Raw genomic sequence first — 20302 nt, 5'->3', positions numbered from 1 at the left:
TTATCTAATTATTTCCAGAATTTTATGATTTTACATTATAATGCCATATTTGATGGATCTCCTATTCTTAGGAAATATAGAGAAATGGTTGTTTTACACAGGCCCTGCTTCATTTTGTCATGTAAAAATCCACAAACTTTCATTTGAATGTGTGCTTCAATCCTTGGTAAAGAACAAATACAAGGTTTTACTATTCCTGAAACTGAGAAGCACGAAGAGCTCATAAGTATAAATTCACAGTGTCGATCCCAGACCAAGCACTCATCAGTGAATACTAACCTTTAATGTTTCATATGCAAACTTAACTATGGTCTTCCAGAAACATTTTTGGGGCATGATGACATTTAGGTTTACTTCTTCCACTGCATTTTCAGAATGAATTATTTTTAAACACCCTCATGTGATGACCTAGCATGAGCAGGTTTGGGGATCTTCCACAGCAATGAAACCAGAGCTAATTATGTCACTAGTAGGAATACTACAGTACTCTGCAGGAGCCAGTCACTGAAAGGAAAAGAAAGATTTTACAGGAAAAAAAGTCAGTTCTTAGGGGCTGGCAGAGGATGACCGAGTGTAAGGAACTGTGATTTCAGTTTGAGGTTCCAGAAAGTAACTGTTATCACTTCCTTGGGATCTGCCACCTACGTTACCCTCACCCTGCTTCGGACTGCATCCTGCTTCTGCTCCTGTCTGTTCGCCATCACTGATCCGCTCCAAGCTCCTTGCCACTCTGTGAGGTCTGTGTGTGTGTGTGCACGTGTGCGCTGCCTTGCTGTCAGTTCCAACACTTGGCATTATAGCATTCATTGGCAGCTAGAAGAAGCACTTGTAAAGGACATTTTGCTCCAGTCCTGTATTTCAGGGATGACGGGTGCTGTCCCTTTGAAGGGAAGGCAGACCACACTCTGTGCAGCTGAAATCTTATGAGAATTTTGCTGCCAACATCTAACAAATGTTTGTGGAATATATTGAAATATTTTTAGATTCTTGAAAATTGGTTAACTTTGGGTGCATGTTACTGGAAGGACCAAATGCAGTGTGATCTCTGCAATAAACTTAAATTTCTACTTCAAAGCACACAATCTAAACCTTCAATGAAACAGCCATAAGTTGGGGGTTTTAGCCTAACTAAAACAATATATTCATTCTGTAACATCATCCCGCAAAACAAGCAAGTGATTTTTCTGAAGCCTCTAACAAAATTTCAGCCTGAGGCATACATTCAGCTTAAAAAATATTAAATCTGAAAAGGTCAATTTCAGCAAGGAGATAAGCAAATAGCAGGATCTTAGTAATTATTTAACAATCTCCTCACATATGCTTTTTTCTTTCTCTTTATATTTACATGTATATACAAATATGCAAAGATGATAACACTGTGTCTTAAAGTGCTTTCAAGAGCTGAAAGAAGATACATAATTTTGAATAGTCGTAAGTAAAAACTGATGTGAACATTTTAAACTGAACTAAGGTTTTAATGCTCTAGCAAACACTCAATTGGCTTTCATGATTTTTCTACTCCATTCAGTGCTCACATTTCAACAGACTCAAAACATTAGCCTACAACACTTTAAAATATGAAGTTGTTGAATAGGAATTTCAAAAACAACTACAACTCCTTGAAAAACACTTGCTGTTGAGATACGTGGGCAAAAAGACTCGTTAAACCAAAGGGCAGTACAAGCTGTGGATGACTGTGTAACCTTGGTTATTCAATTAGGAGATATAGAGCTGGGATTTAAGTCATGGGGTTTTATTTAGAGAAATAGCTCATAAATGGAGAAGGTATGGCTAAAATAACTGAAATCAGAATGCCAGGGATCCAAGTCAGCAGAAAATAAAGACATTAGCTTGAAGGAGAAGGAGCTTCAGCAAAATGTTATTTTGTAAAAATTTTACATTCTCAAAATAATTTTCTTTTGGAAAAGAATGTCAAATGTGTCCTTTCCTGGCAACCGGTGAAAATTTTTTTAATTCTTTTACAATGTTGTTTTAAAGCCACCTGTCTCAAAAACCTTAGCAAACATTTCTTACCTGTGTCCCAATAGTCTCCTGGAAGCAGCGCCCAAGCTGTGTTTTAACTGAAACAGGAAACATATGAGGAATGGATTGTTGATTCGTGTAAGTAGTATGTCCTTTCTGGGTCTTCTGATACGGAAGACCTTGGTAAGAAACCTGTGGATGTACTGGCTGAGGTACTTTTGGTTTTTGTCCTGTTGAAGTGCTGTCAATTCTTGAAACTTGATGGATCTGAACTGAGGCTTCAGGGGGATGTTTCACATGGATATTCACTATGTTAGGAGGGAACTTCACTAAAATAATTGAAGGAAAAACACATAAGAAAAATTAGTAATGAAATATGCCCAAAAAGATATCTTAGGCACCTCTAAGACATTACTTTTTTTTTGCACATTATAATTTTTACAGAGTGCCTTAAAGTGACTGAAATATAAATGAAGCCCAAATTTGGGGTTTAGAGGAAAGGCTGAAAGAACGCATAGACTCTCATTAACAAAGCAAGAAAATGGAAACTCTTCACACATGAAAGAACGACATTATAGGATTGTAAAGACTGCTACATAAACATGGATGTCCAAATTGGCTGGTGTGACATTAATATTTGTGGTCATACTGTGTAATAAGAATCCTATTCAAAGTTCCAGAATTCAAATTCTACTGGGTTATTTTTGGATATATAGTAAGCTTTATTTTCTTTTTCAGATCCATCATCTTTCTCTGGAACACAGAAAAAGCTTCAGATTTCATCCCTTCACCTTTATATACCTGCCAAGTCCCAAGTTTGCCCCTGCAAGAGCTGCCAGCATCTCAACTATCTAAAATCACCACTCCCTTCAACTAAACTTTGAATTCAGGATTTGGCAGATAGAGGGAGGAAATTTTTTCAGATACTTCCGTTTTTAAATACAGTTGTAGTTTTAAGTCTGGGTGTACAGACTGAGACTCTCCAGTCAACATAATATGCAGAAACCTGTTTATGACCCTCAAGCCTCTTTTCATTGGAACACAAAATACCCTTTAAACATGTAACTCAACTTATTGGGGTGGGGCGGGGGTGGGTGGGGGGCAGGGGAAGATGTGTGTAGAAAGTTTTATAGTTTGTAAGCTGCATAAAAAAGCATTTACTGTGTCTGGCTAGGTCTCTCTCATCAGCAAGTACCGCACAGCCTACTCAAGGCCAGCCAGTCTGTTAGATATAACACTCCTTCCAAACACCAAGAACCAACAAATATGATTTGACATACTTTCTCTGTAACGCAAACTAGATTGTTGAGTCTTCTGAACTGTCTCCTTGCCTTTTAGGAGGCCAGACTGTTCTTCAGAACTTGATTGGGCATTTTCAGTTCTTACTGACAAATTTCAACCTCACAACTCTACTTCCTAGGAAACACTTCTATTTTAGCTGCTTTAAAATGATATTATATTGTAGAAATTGCTTTTGGGTTTTTACATAATTTTCATTTCTCAAGGCACATTTTCAGCATTAATTACTCTCACATAGGAATTCCTTAAAAGAAACAAACTTATTTTGATTCTGCCTTGTATTGTTTTATTTATGAAAATCTCCAACATATTGCAGACAGAAACATCAGGAATAAGGTAGCAGAAAGTCAACAAAATACAGCTGCAGTGCCTTAATGGCTCTTCAGATCTTGTCTGTAGCAGAAAATAATCTTCAAGCAAAATTTATGGTACATGAGTTCTGTTACTGGTAAACTCATAAGAGAAAGGTTCAATGTTACAAGAAGAAGCAGCAAGGCCCTTCATAGGCTATTAGACTGGTTTTGCAGGGCAAGAGAAGACACCATAGTCTGGCTGTGAACAGAACAAAACACCCCAACTTACTATTATATATTTTTACGTATGAACTAGTTTCTCCAGATGATAAGTCTAAAAAAAAAAAATTTATCAGCCCTTAAAAGAAATCACTGAATTGCTCTGCTTTAATCTATCAATCCACCTAGAGACGTTCAGATGCTGAAAACATCAAATTTAGGCCAGTTCCTCCCATGTAGTATTATTACCACAATCCTCTCCAGGTCTTGGATCACTGCCTAGATGTGCTGATTATTTTTTATTTCTGCCAGCTATTTCAGTACGATTTTTTTTATTCTTTCCTTGAAAGAAATGAAACGCTCTTCTCTCAACAATCAAATGTCCTCATTTAGACATAGAAAGAGAAGCAAAAGCATTGTGACTGTGCATGGCTCTGAAGAGGACTTGAGGGTCAGGAAAAAAAGATATATTCAAGAGGTCAGACTCCTTAGCAATTAGAAATTGATTGTGTATTTTGAGACAGCAACTCAAAATCTGGAAAACAACTATGTCTTAAAAAAACTTGGTTTATAGTCCACCATATTGTCTAAAATAATTTGTTCAGGAATTAAATAGTCACAGAAATAAACTGCTGCTCTACTAAATGTTTAGGCAATTATATTTTTCTCCTCCCCACCCACCCCCCTTTTTTTTTTTTTTTTTTTTTTGAGAGAGAGAGAGAGAGTGTCAGAAAAGTTCTTGGGAGCTTTAGGACTAATACTTCAACATGGCAGTGGAAACTATTTTCCAATGGACTGTGTAGCAGCCCCAAGAGAACAAATCCATTGAAAAGACAGAGCAGATACTTAAAAGCATTTATAAAATATTGTGTTTCCAGGAAGATCCCTCTCTGAAAGCAGAATTACTACATTAGATTATATTTATCACAAATATGTAAAGAGTTTGGCCGCTTTTAGCAAAGTTGTTCAGGAACTAGTTGCCAACAACTGAACCTCACATCTTTCTCCCATATATTTTCTTTTTATTCAGAGGCAGCAACTGTAAAATTATCCTTGAGAAAAAAAAATATCAATCTGCCAATTCATACAAACAAAATTCACATTAATTCATACATTGTGAAACTGAATCGCAGGGGTGTCTCTCTATATAGACAGGATCTCACCCAGATAACCTGCTACCTAGAGTCACAGGACACACAGAAAAACAAACTCAACACTTCTCTTCAAGGTCATCAGAACTTGTCACTTTACAAAAAAGTGTTAGGGGAAATAAACCTGAAGCTGCCTGAACTTCCTTTGATGGGGTAAAATTTGATTAACATCACAACTTTTCCTGTTTCTGATCCTCTGCCTTCTTCACAGCATTAGCAGTAGGAAATCCTTACCATTTTTTTTCCTATGTTCTATTTAACTGAATCATATCATGGTCTATTTACATTAAGTTCACCACAAAATTAACTTTTAGAACTCCACTAAATAATGTAACAATAGACATGGACTGTATTTTTAGCTTTACATTAGATTTAAATTTTATTATCTTGAAAAGCATTGTCTCTTCCCTCCATTAGTAACCATGGAGTCACCTGCAACTTTCTATCTAGGTATACTGCAATTTATGGACTCTGTTCAGCCACACTCATTCTCTTTTTGAACAGAACTACAGCCCTGGAAGAAGCCCCTGCATTATTCTTTGACTCTGCATTCTGCATTAAATTCCACTGCAAAGTGAAGTAAATTTACTTATAAACTCTTTTTAATAGCCCTGTTAATTCTTATTATTTCAATCATTGAGCAAAATATTTTCCAGTCATTCTGGTGAGCTCACTATTTAAGTTGCGGTGTCAAGATTTAAACCATGTAGACAGATTACTATTAGCACTGGTTGGATACCCACAATTAGTTAATAAAAAATCAATTCCAAAGGAATAATTATCTATCAGAAAAAAGTTACCTTTTACACCTTGCTGTCCAGACATAGTCAGTGGTAAAGTATGAGTAGAGTGGATAATTTGTGATCCTACAGCCTTGTTCACCTGTTGCGGGTGATGGTACAGTTTTGGAGTATTGGCAGTCTGCACAGGAATCTGGCAAAGTTTACCAGTGTAATTAGGAGGGCACTGGCATTTATCTCTAGAACTGCACTGGCCTCCATTCATGCATGGAAGATGGCAAATAACTGAAATGAAAGCAGAAAGAAAAATTTTGTTAATGATTTTAGCTTTAGTATTATCTGACTATATAACACACAGAAGTTGAGGAGGAAAGAATTAGGGCTGGGGCGCTTTGTTCTTCTGACATCTGAGGAATGGCTATACATCTGATATGCACTTTTGATTGCCTTGTGGTAGAACCGCTTTGCTTCCCCGCCTTGTGACCTCTCTCTGGTCTGCACCTTCTTTCCATGACAAACCCTCCTTTTGACCTCTGCCTGGTTTGCATCTTCTCTCCAGGACAAACACGGCAAGCACATTCTTTCCTAATAAAACCCAGCTATTTAATTTCATTACGCTGTTAAGCAAGACATTGAATTAATATGGTGCCTGGCTGCACCTCTTATTCACACTTTCATACAGGTATTCTTATTTAGTCAGCCTCCCATATCTGAAAAGTCTTGGTCCACCTACACTTCCCTGGAAGACTGGGGAAAAAACTCACCAGAGAGCAAACGATACTGGGGATAAATTTTCCATTTTTACTTTAAGCCTTGGTGGTTCTCTGGAAAACCATGTCTTACCGTGTATGTAGATTTTTGCTTAACATTTATATCTCAGATACAAGCAGATAATTTGTATACCCACCCATGAAGATCATAATAATATGGAGAAATTCTACTCAAATTACTTCAGAGACAAATTTCAAAGTATTAAAATACTTTAACCCCAATATAAAGACAAGGGTAATCACTTGTGTGCCAGCTAGTGCTTGCAAATTTACAGCAATATAAATTATCAGATGAAACATGAAAAATGTCAACATCAAATGAACGGTATTTCTTAACTGGGAGATACAAACAGTAATAGGCAGGGTTCAGCACTTTCTAAAAATATGATGTGAGACTTTATAAACAACCATAATCTAGCTGAGCTGTCAACATTTTCAAGAACTAAATGATGTAAAAACAACATGAAAAATACTCTAAGTTTTTGTTGAAGACAAACAAAGGTAATTTTTTCAAAAATCAAAGATTTTTTGAGAAATAGCATACAGTATCCCTTTGTCAGCTTTAAGATAAGATTCCGACTGTAAAAATAAACAACTCAAAATCTAGAGTTTACAGTAATTATGGCATTTTGCTGGATTAGTATTGCTCAGTCTATATTGCGTTACAATAAAAATGAGAAACCATAGATACTACAAGGTAATTAGGAACCTAATGCTTATTATTCCAAGTGGTGTAATCTCTGGACAACCACAGACTATTGCTATTAATAATGCCATAAAACTTCAGTATTGGAAAAGAAACCTGTGTTTTGTATGTCACAAGAAGACAAAGTAGGACATTGAGCAGCCCAAGGAGTTCCAACACAGCTGCATAATGCACTTGGCCCAGGAAAAGTGCTCAAGAAACAGTGCGATCAGCCTGGCTCATCACAGAGCACCCTCACATTGTATTAACAGGGTCTGGAACAGCGATGCCTGATTGCCAGATAGGTCCACGCACAAATGTAAACAGCCAGAATTGTTTTTCCACTCGGCTCTGCAAATGTATATTTAATATTTTCCTCGTCTTATCTCATATTTTCATTTCGCATAAACTGACTGAAAGTACTTCAAGCTGTAGCACTGTGCTAAAAGGCCCAGTTGACTTTGGAAGGCTATCCACGCCAGTGCATGCCTCACTTTTTAGGTCCCAATGCTGTTGGGACTTCATCTGAGTGTATGAAAGATGTCCTTACAGAACGGCTGTTACTTCAGGGCAAAACAAAGGATTTTTGACCCCTGAAGTAACTAAAGCATGACAGCTAGCTATCTCTGGCTGGCACCATTTCTCCCTGAGCAGCCACAAATGAGCAGGATTACTCTAACAGCAACAACATACAGGTACTTGTAAAGTACTTGTAAAGATCTGCCTGGGCAAGGTTGAAACCTAAGGTGGTTTTCCTGCAAAAGGAACATCGCACAATGAAATAGTGTAAATTAGCATTAAGGGGACAGCAATTTGGTGTTTGCAAGAAGTATAGTGAAACAAAGGCAAACAGAAGTAGTCTCATTGAGAAATTCCTTGAGTGCAAGAAACCTATTCCATAGATTTTCTTCCCACCCTTTCCAGCCTGGAGGCAACAAGGTAATGTACAAACCCCAGCTTTTCAACAATATAAATATACCCAATATTTCCACCAAAATAAATTAATTTCTTTTGAGCTCCTATTCCTATAAAGCTGTCAGTGTCTGGAAGACCATGTCTGTGCATGCTATCTCTGCATCACAGGGCACTCTTCAGGCATCCTTCCTCTGCAAGAGCCAGCTGGGTAACAAATGGGCACATTAAAAGCTTTGCTTTAAAGCAAACAAAAGTTTGTGCTAAAAACAACGGGAAGGAAGATACCAATAGAAAAGAGCTCATTCATGTCCCTTTTCATAATTGTTTGCTGTGGCTATTCACACAAATAACTTCCGTAAATAAGTGCAAACAAATGCCACTGAAAGGTCTAGTATGAGGTAAACGATCAAGAATGTTTAATGTCTCAGTATTTACATATAACAGAAAATAAAAATTCCAACCTGCCCACATTATCATGTGGTGCAAATCACTCAGTCGACTGATTTATGTACAGATATATTGATTCACATCTCTTGAAGGTCTGGCCTAATGTATGAGGAATGAACTTTAAATGAGAATGTATTAAATCTATTCTGAGAATACAAAACTGTAAAAAAAATTAAAAATTCTGAAATATACAATTATAAGTTATACTCAGCCATGTAAAAACAGCAAATGTGATCACCAGGATAAATGGAAAAGTTTAGAATCTTAAATGGTAAATATTACAAAACTTAAAAAAGGATGAAACACATTGAAATAAAATATCTGATAATTTTATACAGGTATAATAAGTACATACACAGTAATTGAGATGTTTCCTCAGGTAGTTTACAGCCAGGAGGAAGGGCTACATTTGATTATGACACTGGTGCTGGAAATCACAGGCACACCACTAGAGTTGGAATTACACAGACCATTTGAGAAAAGTGAGCTGAAGGGGCACAAGCCTCCAAAAAGGCAGAAGAAGGAAACACTACCTTTCCCTCAACAAGGCTCTGGGAATCTCAGGTTAACAAAGACCAAAGAACCCTGGGGAAAGGACCATTTAAGATAGGAACAGGATATAAGCCACGGTATATTTGAACAGCTCAACTTCTGATGAAAGTTTTTTGATTTGTTTTGTTTTGTCATTAAGATTAAAGAACTTAAACAGAATGGCTGAACACTGCCAGAGGCATAAGGAACATTCCCGACAAAAACCAGACCCATGAGCTGGGACAGACCATTAGAAGACGCTGGGTTTGCACGTATGTTCACAGCTGGCATTCAGACAAAGGGTACACTGGAGGCTGATTTTCACTGGGCTATTGCCATTTCCTCTGAAAAGGCGGGGGGGGGGGGGGGGGGGGGGGAGGAAATAAAAATATCCATTATGGCGTAAAGCCCTCTAGCTGCTCAGAACCTTACAAAAATGTGGAGATAGGCCTGCATAAGATGACAAGAAATTTCAGTTCACATGTGGGTATCTTACAAAGAGAACAAAGAAAGTATTAATGGACCTAGAAAAGGCAACACATTCTTCACTCAGGTCTGTTATAAGCCAAGTCTCTCAACTGTCGCGTAAGAATTAGCCAACATATGATTGAACAAATTTAATGATTTCTTAATATAAATGAACATCTATCCTTCAGAAATGTAGAGACAGGTTTAAGGAATTACAAACATTAAGGAGTCTTCTCATGCTTGGGCAATTAATAGGTAATAAAAAGCTTTGATTTCTCTGGCATCCAAAGGCCTTAATTCCCCCCAACCTGGCACAGCTTGGTGGGTATCATTGTTCAAAATGAGCCAAACAGAAAAGGTGCATCACGAAGCCCCTTACAAGGTGTCTCTGAAAGGCTGAATGCACAGAAAAAAAAGAACATTTGCAATGTGAATCCTGATCAAGCTGCCACAGCCATGGGTTGGAAACAGAAAAACAGGGCATGAAATCATCAACAAAGCAGCTCAGAAACCACTGATACAGTTTGTCCATGTAATTACATCATCTAATTTGCTTTCAAGATACCCAAACAACCTTGAACAGCACCAGATAAACTAATTTAATCAAGTCTGAATGTTTTCATTTAATCAAAACAATATGTAACAAAACAAGTTCCAAGCATTTAAACTCTCCTAATCCTTAAAAAATAGCCCACGCTTACCTAAACAAGCCCTTAGGATGGATGGAAACTTCCTTCTTGCAACCAGTGCTGAAGAAAATGAAGATGGGTTTTGAAACATTCCTCATCTGACTCTCAAAATTCCTCTTCTTTTACACCTCAGGGAACACGCGAGTTTCTGTCTCGCTTTTCCTCACCACTCTTCGCTTTTTCTACTTACATGCTACCAACTACTCAAGTGTAAGCACTATTCAATTACATTGACAGGCTCTCCAAAGAAAACCTTAAACTGTTAGATTACAGTATTTCTACTGGATGTATTACAAATCAGCAGATTAATTTTGTTTCTGAGCACTACGCAGTTATCCAGCATTAGTACATGCTCCACAGCTGTTTGGGCAACTTTCAACCATGCTGTTAATAAGCTCACAGAAAGTGCAAGGACCAGCGGGCAGTTCTACCAAACATGGTTTTTCACAGGAAAGAAGAGATGGCATTCACTGAGGGGAAGCACTGCCACATGCAACATTCCTGTAATGTAGTGTCTCTAAACACCACACATTTTAGGTAAAAGCTGAAGCCCAGAGGTGCAACATAAAGGTCTGTGCAATTGCTCCAAACATTTCTATTTTCTAATGCAGAAACTCTAACAATAACTCACAACAGGCACAGAGGCATGAGCTACAGTAATAATGCTATCCTCCAGTTTAGACTCTTCCTCATTCCCCTACCTCCCCCCGCCCCCCCCCCCCCCCCATGTCTGTCTTGTTGTCCCTCACTTTTCTAACTACTTCATCCTAAGCAGTTTTCTCCTCAGATTCCTGTTGTAATTCAGAGGTATTATGCAAAGAAGTTGCAAATTAAGTAAGCAAATTATTATTTTTTAATTTTTTTTAAAGTAAGATTAAGATAACATTGATATTACAAACTTATGTTTGGGGAAACAGAGGAAGAAAAGAAGCGAAGCTTTAAGCAGCCTTGATTTAATAGTATAACACTTCTACATTCACCTCTGAATTTATCCTAATGTTTGTATTTTTCACAACTTTGAAGAGAAACATTCTATTGCAATAACCAAACACAATTTTTAAAAGTAAATCTGATGTTGAGAGCTCCAGCAGCAGATGAAAAATGCTCTTTTCTGCTCACCACTGAAAACAGGAAAGTGATACCCTGCTGATGTGAATAGCCTAGTTACTACCCACAAATCCCTTGTTACCTACCACTGCTATTCACTGATCCAAACCGTGAGGACAGCACCAGATTTAGTTCCAGACAGAAGCAATCCTGTAGAAATGGCTACTCACTGCTACCGCTGAGAGAGCAGTCAGGGTGTGTGACAAATGGCAGTATTGTGTTGGGATGAGCCTCCCCATCACAGAACTTTTTAATGAAATCTCTAGTATTCAACAAGAAGGGAAAAATGTTTTGAGGCTCTCCTCTGGTTTCCTTTGTTGAATGCAATCTCATGCATAAACAATGGCTTAAGTATAAGGCAAAAACTTGATAAATTCAGATCCTGTAATATGCTTAATAACATCCAATCGTATTTTGAAAGATGTTTGTAAAAGTGTGTTGCTGGAAAATCAGTACAGGAAAGGAGGGTACAACTGCACGCTTTCTCAGTTAAGTATACCAAAAATGATACAAAGTAAAAAATACAATGAAAGAGTTTATCATTGAAATCGACAGTAAGTCTATTGTATAGAAAACAGTTTCATTTGGTTTATTACTAGTTTAAGTAGTTTAAGATTATCTTACACAAATATAGATTCCCCTGAAATTTAAACGTGTAATATTTTTTACAGCAACTAACTGTAAATTAGGAATGATAGACAGTATATGGAATAGAACAGTATAAGTAAGGGGCATACATAAAAAAACATCTTTACTTCAGAGTATTTTATTATTTTTATCAGACTTGATCAATAGCATTTGTGAATAAGAACACCAAAATCTAGTTTATTTATATACTTCCAGGGCTTGGATTCTCATTCTGTTCTTCTGTAGTTACAACTAACATCAACCTAACAAATTCAAAGCTGTTATTCACGTTCCCTTGCATATGAACTACCAAGTCTTAATCTGGTGGAAAAAAAAAAAATCCCACTAGCCACTTCAGTGGGTGTATTAACATTCATGTTTGTTCAGAGAGAAAGAAAAAACGCAAGTAAAAAATGTTCAGAAGTGGAAAAAACCTACTTTATGCCATTCAAGGTGGTATGTTCCATTATGCCAGACTTCTGACCAGAAACTGATACAGAGAAACTATCTTGAATGTCCTTTATACTTTCACCTTCATGCTGCTTATCAGCAGATGCGTAAATATAACAAAGTTCTTATCTTTTTTTTTTTTTTCTCTGAATATTGTAACACATTAATAGAAATCTTCCTAAAAAACAGAACATGATACTGAAGGCACTTTAGATATTTCCTCAAAGATCTGCAACACTGCAGGGAAAAATTTCAAACAGGAACCTACCTCAAACCTAATGGTATGATAATAAAAAAATATGCAGCTACTAAACTGGGTTCTTAGCTATTGTGAACTAACATGGTCACTGTCCTCATTAGAATTTGCCTTATATTTTTAAACTATTATTATGAAGGGAACTTTAACAAAGTAATGCACAGCCACTTGGGAATGGGATCATAAGTGCTGTTGTTTATCCACACAAGGAATTTTTGTGGTGTTGTTCCTGCCCGGATCATGCTTATTTTCTGAAAAGAAAAAAAAAAAAAGAAAAAGACAAAACCCAAACCAAACAACCAAACCAAACAACAAAAAACATACCAGAAAACTCTCAAAGAAAATGAAGAGATTTAGCCACAAAGAACTGTCCTGAAACAAGTTTAACTCTTCTGAATTTAACACTTCCAAAATACAATCTTTTCTGCATGTAAATGTTATTTTCTGCAAATAATATTATTTTGCTGCACTTGCACTGTTAAAATTATTTCTAAAAAACCTACAACACTAGGGATAAATGTAGAATAATGACCTCTCACGAACTATATACAATCACTTATCAACATCTCCCCCTCCCGCAAAACAATATTCATGCTAAGATACATGGCAGGGGTCATTTTGTTGGTTTGCAGTTGAGCGCACATGACATTTCAAGACTGTTGATGTTAAAGTTGTAAGCAAACATTGGAATCCAAGGATGAAGTCAACTAATAAGTAATTCTTGAGCAAGAGAATGAATCACATTCAAGTAACAACATGTCTTTACTCCACTCTAACCCAATTGCAACCACATTCAACTCTGTAAGACCAAAGCAGCAGGCTGCCTCCAAAATATCCCAGAGTAAGGAAATCTGTGTACATCACATACAAATGTATGCATCTTCCTTTTATCTAAAACTTCTTTATCCAGAAAGTACTAACAAGGATACATGAGTCCTTAAATGATTTTTTCCCCTTTTAGCTACAAAGAACACCCTGAACATTCTGAACATTATGAGAACATGGGGCTTTTAAAAATTGATTGGTGTGGGGAGAAGATAAACTGTCCTAGAAATGCATCCCTCATTGTATTATACCATGACAGAACAGATAAAATACCCATATTTCAGTGTGAGGAATCCAGGCAAGACAATTAAGGGGAAAAGAGTTTTAGCCTCCATCTCCTGCCGATGGTGTAACACAGCATTTATTTGCCCATCTCCAAGGACATGCCGTAAAAATGGTATGTCTGAGCCCTTTCTGAGATGGACTAAATGTTGTTAAGGATGAGATTCTCATTTCCTTTGCTTAAAAGGCTCACGAATGTAACCAGAAGGCTACTTAAGAGATATCTCAGACTGCAAAATTGATAAATGTTTTTGAAATCTAGTTTTTGTTGATCCAACATGGACCTACATGTTTAAAGAAGAGGAAAGAATGTTGTATACTTCTCACAAAAGCACAACATTTCATGCTTCCAGCCCTTTTATTAAGATCACCATCTTGAATTTAACAGCTCTCATACTAGATGGTACCTACACATACTCTGAAACCGTCTCTAACCAGTATTTCTAGTCACTACCAGTCCAGAAAGTAATCAGGCATTTCTGTGTAACAGACATACATTGGGCAGATTGTTTCCACACACAAAGAAAATAGCCATTGAATCCTTCTACTTTTATTCTGTCAGCAGTCATCATTTCATAAATGTGTCTGTCATATGTGTTCTCCCCACTACTGGGTGTCTTCTCATATTATTTAGTGTCTACCCTGGAATATTTTTCTGTGAATTCTTTAGCTATACTTGCCAACTTTCTATATTTAATAACTTCTAATTTATACTACTCACTATTTTTCCCACTTCCACTTGTCATCAGTGATCCTCTCATGTCCCACTGATCATTACAAGATCACATTGGTGTCATCCTCCTTCATTGCTGAACCATGACTGAACACTTCCAAAAGTAATTCCAATCTTTTCATGCTTTTCCATATTTTTTTTCTCCTAATCAATTCTACTTTTAATTTTTGCTTGTCAAAGAATTCTTACTGAAGAAAAATCATATATGAAGATTTAGAGAAAAATGTAGGTAGCTTTGAAGACTAGATTCAAAGTACTGCTCTTAGCTTGAACCTAGTCTCATGACTGAACTCAGTAGATTTGAGAATCACCGAGTAGAAGAGCAAGTAGTAGTCACTAAAGCCATCTGGGACAGGCATGATTTTACACTTTAAAATATGCTGCCAAGAATCCTAGGGAATTTTTCTTGCTCTAGAAGGATTCTTCCTCTCAACAGAAAAAAAATAAATTCCCAAACAGCCTTCTCTTTCAACAAAAACAAAACAAAAAAAAAAAAAAAAAAAAGACACACATTGCACTAAGGAATCTCAATAACTGTCATCATATTAGATGATTTATCAGTTCGGTTATTTTAAAGTTGCTGCTTGTTTACATTTGTGACAAAAAACCCCTCACAGACATACTATGTGTCTGTTGTAGCCATAACCATTTTCAGGCTGCAGTCATAGTTTTACAAAATAAACTTCTTACACTTTTTCACAGATAAACATGCATTTTCCTTGCACTATACACATCGACAAAATGGTTCCAAAACCAGGAACTACAGCAGCTTTTTTTTTTTTAAAATTCTGTTACAGATCTAGAATAATGCATTTAAAATAAACAGAAAGGGAACACTAAAAAAAAGAAAGCCCACTGCTAGAATGCAGTCTCACTATTTTTTAATGTTTTCACTGTTGTTCTCACGATTTTGGAAAAGTATCTTTTTAAAGGAAATTGTATTTCACTAGTTCTTCTCAAACTCCTCCACGTACCACTATCAGCACCAAACTTTTAACATATCACAGAGTACCTTAAAGCCTAACTGGAGGAATGTCTCTGATGCTACTTAATGCAGCACTACATGGCAATTACCAAGGAAGACAAATAGAAGAAAGCATCACATAGATCAGATCACCTAAATCTTCAGGTATTTTACATTTTCCTATCTCCCAATAGCAAACTTCCATTTAAAATTCATTCTCTAACTCAGCAGGCAAATACAGGTTCAGCTTGTGGGATTATCATCTCCACAAGTAATTGAGATTTATGTGATCTGCTGAAAGGTTGTTTAGTGATTAACATTACTTAATGGTAGTGTCAACTCACTGCAAATAAGGTGCAGCAAGTGTAATAGATATACACTGGAAAAGAAGAATTGTCTACTTATGAAAAAGGGGCAGGGATGCTGTCTTCACTGGGGATGGAAAGCTGCGAGATCCCATCCAAGAAAAAAAAAAAAGTGTCAAGTAGGTATTACCTTAGTTCTCTGTGTATTAGAGTTGAACAAATTTCTAGGTCTCTGCTGCCTGTAACGTAAATTTCAACATGCATCTTGTGTAGATGCTGACATTTAAACTGTCTCAGTCCACATGCTTGCCCCACTATGTCTCAGTTTTGCAATATAAAAGCATATCAGTAGTGGGGTATCAGTCATTCTTTAATGGAGTTTACCTTGTCAACTACGGCAGAACCTGATACTGAAAACTGGGGAGCAGGCTGCAATACATTTTAGAGAAATAAAGATTTGTCGAATGAGGATCGTGATCAGCAAGAAATCCAGAACATGCACATAATTTCACTGTACTACTCATACATCTTCCTCAGTTTTAAACTCTGTACTTTAAAACACCTCAGGAAGAGAAGTTGGATGTTTGTGACTTGAAGATGCATACACAAAGTCAACCAAGAGACATCTGATATGCCTCTTTCACCCATCCCTTAATGTGGGTCCAAAGGGCACAGGAGTCTCACAGCACCTGTATCACAGCTTTCCAAGGTCACGTGATAAGCCAGCTATCCTCAGACATACCAAATGCAACCACAGGCCTATGTGTAAGTGACTGAAATGATCACCATCTAACCAAATGGCTGTCAAAAAGCTATTTAAAGTGTTACAGTGTGGGAAGAATGGGATACCTGAAAAACAATATTAGAATATTCAGATGCTATCAGAAAAATAAAAGGCATGCTTTGTCATGGAAAATGGCCAAAAGCTGTGATTAGTCAACATTAAAAGGGTATAGCAAAAATTACGGTAGTTGAGAAATGATTGGCAGGAGGTTTCTGGCTAACAGGCATGATGCTCACAGTCGCTCTTTGCTAAATCTGCTTCTAAAATTCTCAGTATCGGAGACTACCCACAACTATTTTTAGAGGCAAGGAGACAGAGAGTATTAAGGGATGACTTGCTCCTACCCTGATCATATTTGGTGAATCTACTGATTTTATTATAGCTGACATTGATATGTTGAGTATAACACAAGAGATAAGCCTATAATCAGTATACTAATAAAAAAACACCACAGGTGCTGTTTATCAGGAATTAATGCATTACAAATAACCAGTGTCAGACCTTTGATAATGACGTTAACACATACAGAAAAGCTACTTCAGGCATTTCTTCAGATTTCTAGTGTGTCAATATTAATCTTCCTCTGTAAAAGACACATGCAACTGAAATAAAATCTCTAGGGAAGGCTGGGTTTGAAAGTGTAATAAGTTAGCAACACTTTTTAAAAGCCGTCATTCTTAAAACAATTTCCTGCAAAATACAAAATTTAAAGAGATTGCAAAATAGTATGTTGCAGTATAAAGACTTTACAGGTATCATTTTAAACAGTGTTGAATAACTTACTAATTGTCACTGTCAAAGTGGGAAGACCAAAATGAAGGTGCCCAGTGTCTGATGGAAACCAAGCATTCCTATGTTCCCAGTGCTTTGAAGACTCACTCCTCTCTATAGCACACATGTGCCTGAGCATGCATATTATTAACATGTATTAATGCTGTATATGTTTTCAATAGACAGAACAAGAATTCAACAGGACAGGTAACAATGAACAACAAGCGTCATTGCTACAGGCTCCTTCTAGGCTGTACTCTTCCCTTCTCCTGTTAGCTAGGCAGCATTACCCACCTTTAAGAACTACAGGATTAATGTGTAACTTGATGCTGCAATCTGATGAAGTCATTTAACTGATCCTCTGCCTTGACACCTTCTCTTGTTAGGCTGTTTCCAAAAAACATACTGGACTCTTGCATGGAATAAAAAAGTAGTAACACCCAGTAGTGTAAGGCAGAGAAAAGAGCTGCTCTTAGACATCAAACTACTTGGTTACCATCAGACAAAATGGCAGTGTGTCCTGAGAAACATTTAAGCAATGGGTCACACCTTTGTTACACAAAGGCTCTGAAGACCACAGAGGCAGCAAAGCTGACACTGGCCAGAGACATCAGCACCCTTACCATTTCTGGCAACCCTATAACAGATATTTAAGCTGAGATTCATCCCACTTAACCTTTTGTGCCTCCTTGAGCCATCTAAGTTAAGAGTATTGTTACATGAGTTTTCCCACTCTGTCAGTGGAGAGGCTCACCCACCAGGCCACTCAGGCCACCCACAGGCCAGCCTGCCATAAAGGTCTCTCTCACCACTGACTACTTGGCTCCTGACTCAGGCACCTCAGTACAATTTGGTGAGTGACATGAACCCCTAACCTTAGATCCGAAGGGTCAATGAACACTCATCCACTGCATTCCATACCACAAGACATCCTCCAATAACAAAATTGTTTAGAATAGAAAAAGAAAAGCCACAAAAACTGCAGTCATTACAAAAATTTCCATTATTTCCAAACATCAGGAGACTGCTTTCTCATTACTGTAACATTACCACAGTGCTCATTTTTGTGTGAAAAAGTTCACAAGAAGAATAAAGTAGGAATAGATTCTTTCAAGTGGATAACGATTAACATACAAATAATAGCTCATAATAGAGACCTTGGACTAGTTAAAAAACATGAAAAACATAAGCTATCTAAGATTTTCTGGCACTGGCTACATCACAAGAAATTGGAAAGTTTTCTAGGGAGTTGACCTTGAGGAGGTGACACAATATGAGAATATTGGGAAGGATATTATTCAGAGTTTGAGTAATAAATTAGGTCATAGGAGACTAGTGAAAAGCAAGAGAAGCAAAGCCTGGAGTTCTGAAGCAGGAAAGGAGCAGAGTCACTGCTAATGAGTAGGAAGGATAAAGGTTATTCTGCAGAGAATGTACAGTTGGAAATCCATTTAAAAACCCACACAACTTCAACACTTCTCATTGTGGTTCTTTTAACAACACTTAATAGCTGTATAAATTGTTGCAGTATGCACTGTGACTGGTCATGTCCAGTTCCAAGCAATTAAACCATGCCCCCAGCTCCCCTGAGATGTGTACTACTGCAGTGCTGTACCTGACCCTGTGCACTGAAATGTATGCAAGTATAAAAAAACAACCTTTAGCCCCCATTGTCACAACAGGCAGGCTTAGACTTACATAACTTCTGATTAGATTGAAAAAAGGTCTTCTAGCACCTACAATATACACGTAACATAACACGCTGAATTTAACATAATGAGACAATAAATAAGAGCAACACAATGGACACACACTAACTGAAGAAAGGTAATATTACAGCTTATGTTACAAAGCTGGTCTCCTTTGGTTCCCCATACCACCAGTCTCCAACGCAGGGTGTGCTCACCCCGGGTGGTATGCAAGACAATCTACTGGGATGCGGGAAAGAAAGATGGTTTGTACCATTAATAAATAAATCTTCAAAAGAAAGTCTACTTCACCTTTCTCCTACTCATTTCTAATTTCTATTTTTTATGTTTTATAATGTACATATGATATATACAGTAGTATATGTATATAATCTATAAATAAGTAAACATACATATATTGGGAGTGCGTGGTCAAAAATACTGTACTGATAGAGATGTGTGATCAAAAAAGTTTGACTGTTGCCTCTCAGGGAAAGTGAGACAACTCATGTTCCTAAATTATGACATGAAAAGTTGCTAAAAGTTCCCTAAAACTTGAAGTATCTGAATAACAAATATAAAAATTTGATTTCATAGCTCAGCTTATCTTTAAGTTAAACTAGAAATACAACCAACATGACAAATTAATGAAGTATATGTCTGAATAAAATACAGATGAGAAATACTCTCTGTAACTGGGTTTCTTAAAACTCAAGTCCCTTCCTGCACAAGCAGCAAATACCCAATTTTCCTTCTATTAATTGACTGGCATCCCTCAAGAGTTTTTAAGAGGTTTGTAAAAAAACCAAAGTTCACAATTCCCACGGACTTTAACATGATTCACATTTGTAAATCCCTGGTTGAAAGTTCATAGTTAGTTCCCTTTTAACAGTTCATATTTTTAATGAATAGATAAGAATTTAAGTGTGTGTGTAATGAAGAGATAGTTCATGTTCAAAAAGAAAGATCAAGAAATGGCTGTGCCTCTACGTTACAAAACAGACCTCTAATTACAGTGATACTCAAATCTAAGAACTAATTATAGGTGGAATGGATAGGTGAAAGTTATATCTATATATAGGCTACACTGTGCAGAGACAGGGGAATTATCTGGAGCAGAATAAACAAAAGCAGAATAGACAGTAGAGAGGCTGAATGGCCGAAGACTGCAATCGGTAGAGCAGTGATAGCTCCTCACTTCCTTCTGATTGTGTTATGTCCAAAAGGACACATTAAATACAACCCCATCTGCTAAGAAATCTATTCATGATAAATGCCATATTTTAACCAGTAAAGAAATTTGTCAGACTCCTCTGTGCT

General features: G+C 37.0%; 1 protein-coding gene across 7 annotated transcripts in view; it reads right to left on the bottom strand.

Moving 5' to 3' along the window:
* LTBP1 (latent transforming growth factor beta binding protein 1) overlaps positions 1-20302 on the bottom strand; it is a 196637-nt gene that overhangs the window by 102689 nt on the left and 73646 nt on the right. For all 7 annotated transcript variants that reach the window (XM_080408153.1, XM_080408152.1, XM_080408151.1 and 4 more), the window contains 2 exons: positions 5746-5970; positions 2035-2312 (listed from right to left, as the gene is read on the bottom strand). In XM_080408153.1, the coding sequence (XP_080264279.1) occupies positions 2035-2312; positions 5746-5970 (503 nt within the window). The remainder of the gene's footprint in view (positions 1-2034; positions 2313-5745; positions 5971-20302) is intronic.

The sequence above is a fragment of the Falco punctatus genome, assembly GCF_963210335.1.
Source record: "Falco punctatus genome assembly, chromosome: 12".
Taxonomy (NCBI): Eukaryota; Metazoa; Chordata; class Aves; order Falconiformes; family Falconidae; genus Falco; species Falco punctatus.
The sequence above is the reverse complement of the archived record's forward strand: the minus strand, read 5'-3'. Positions and strand labels throughout refer to the sequence as shown.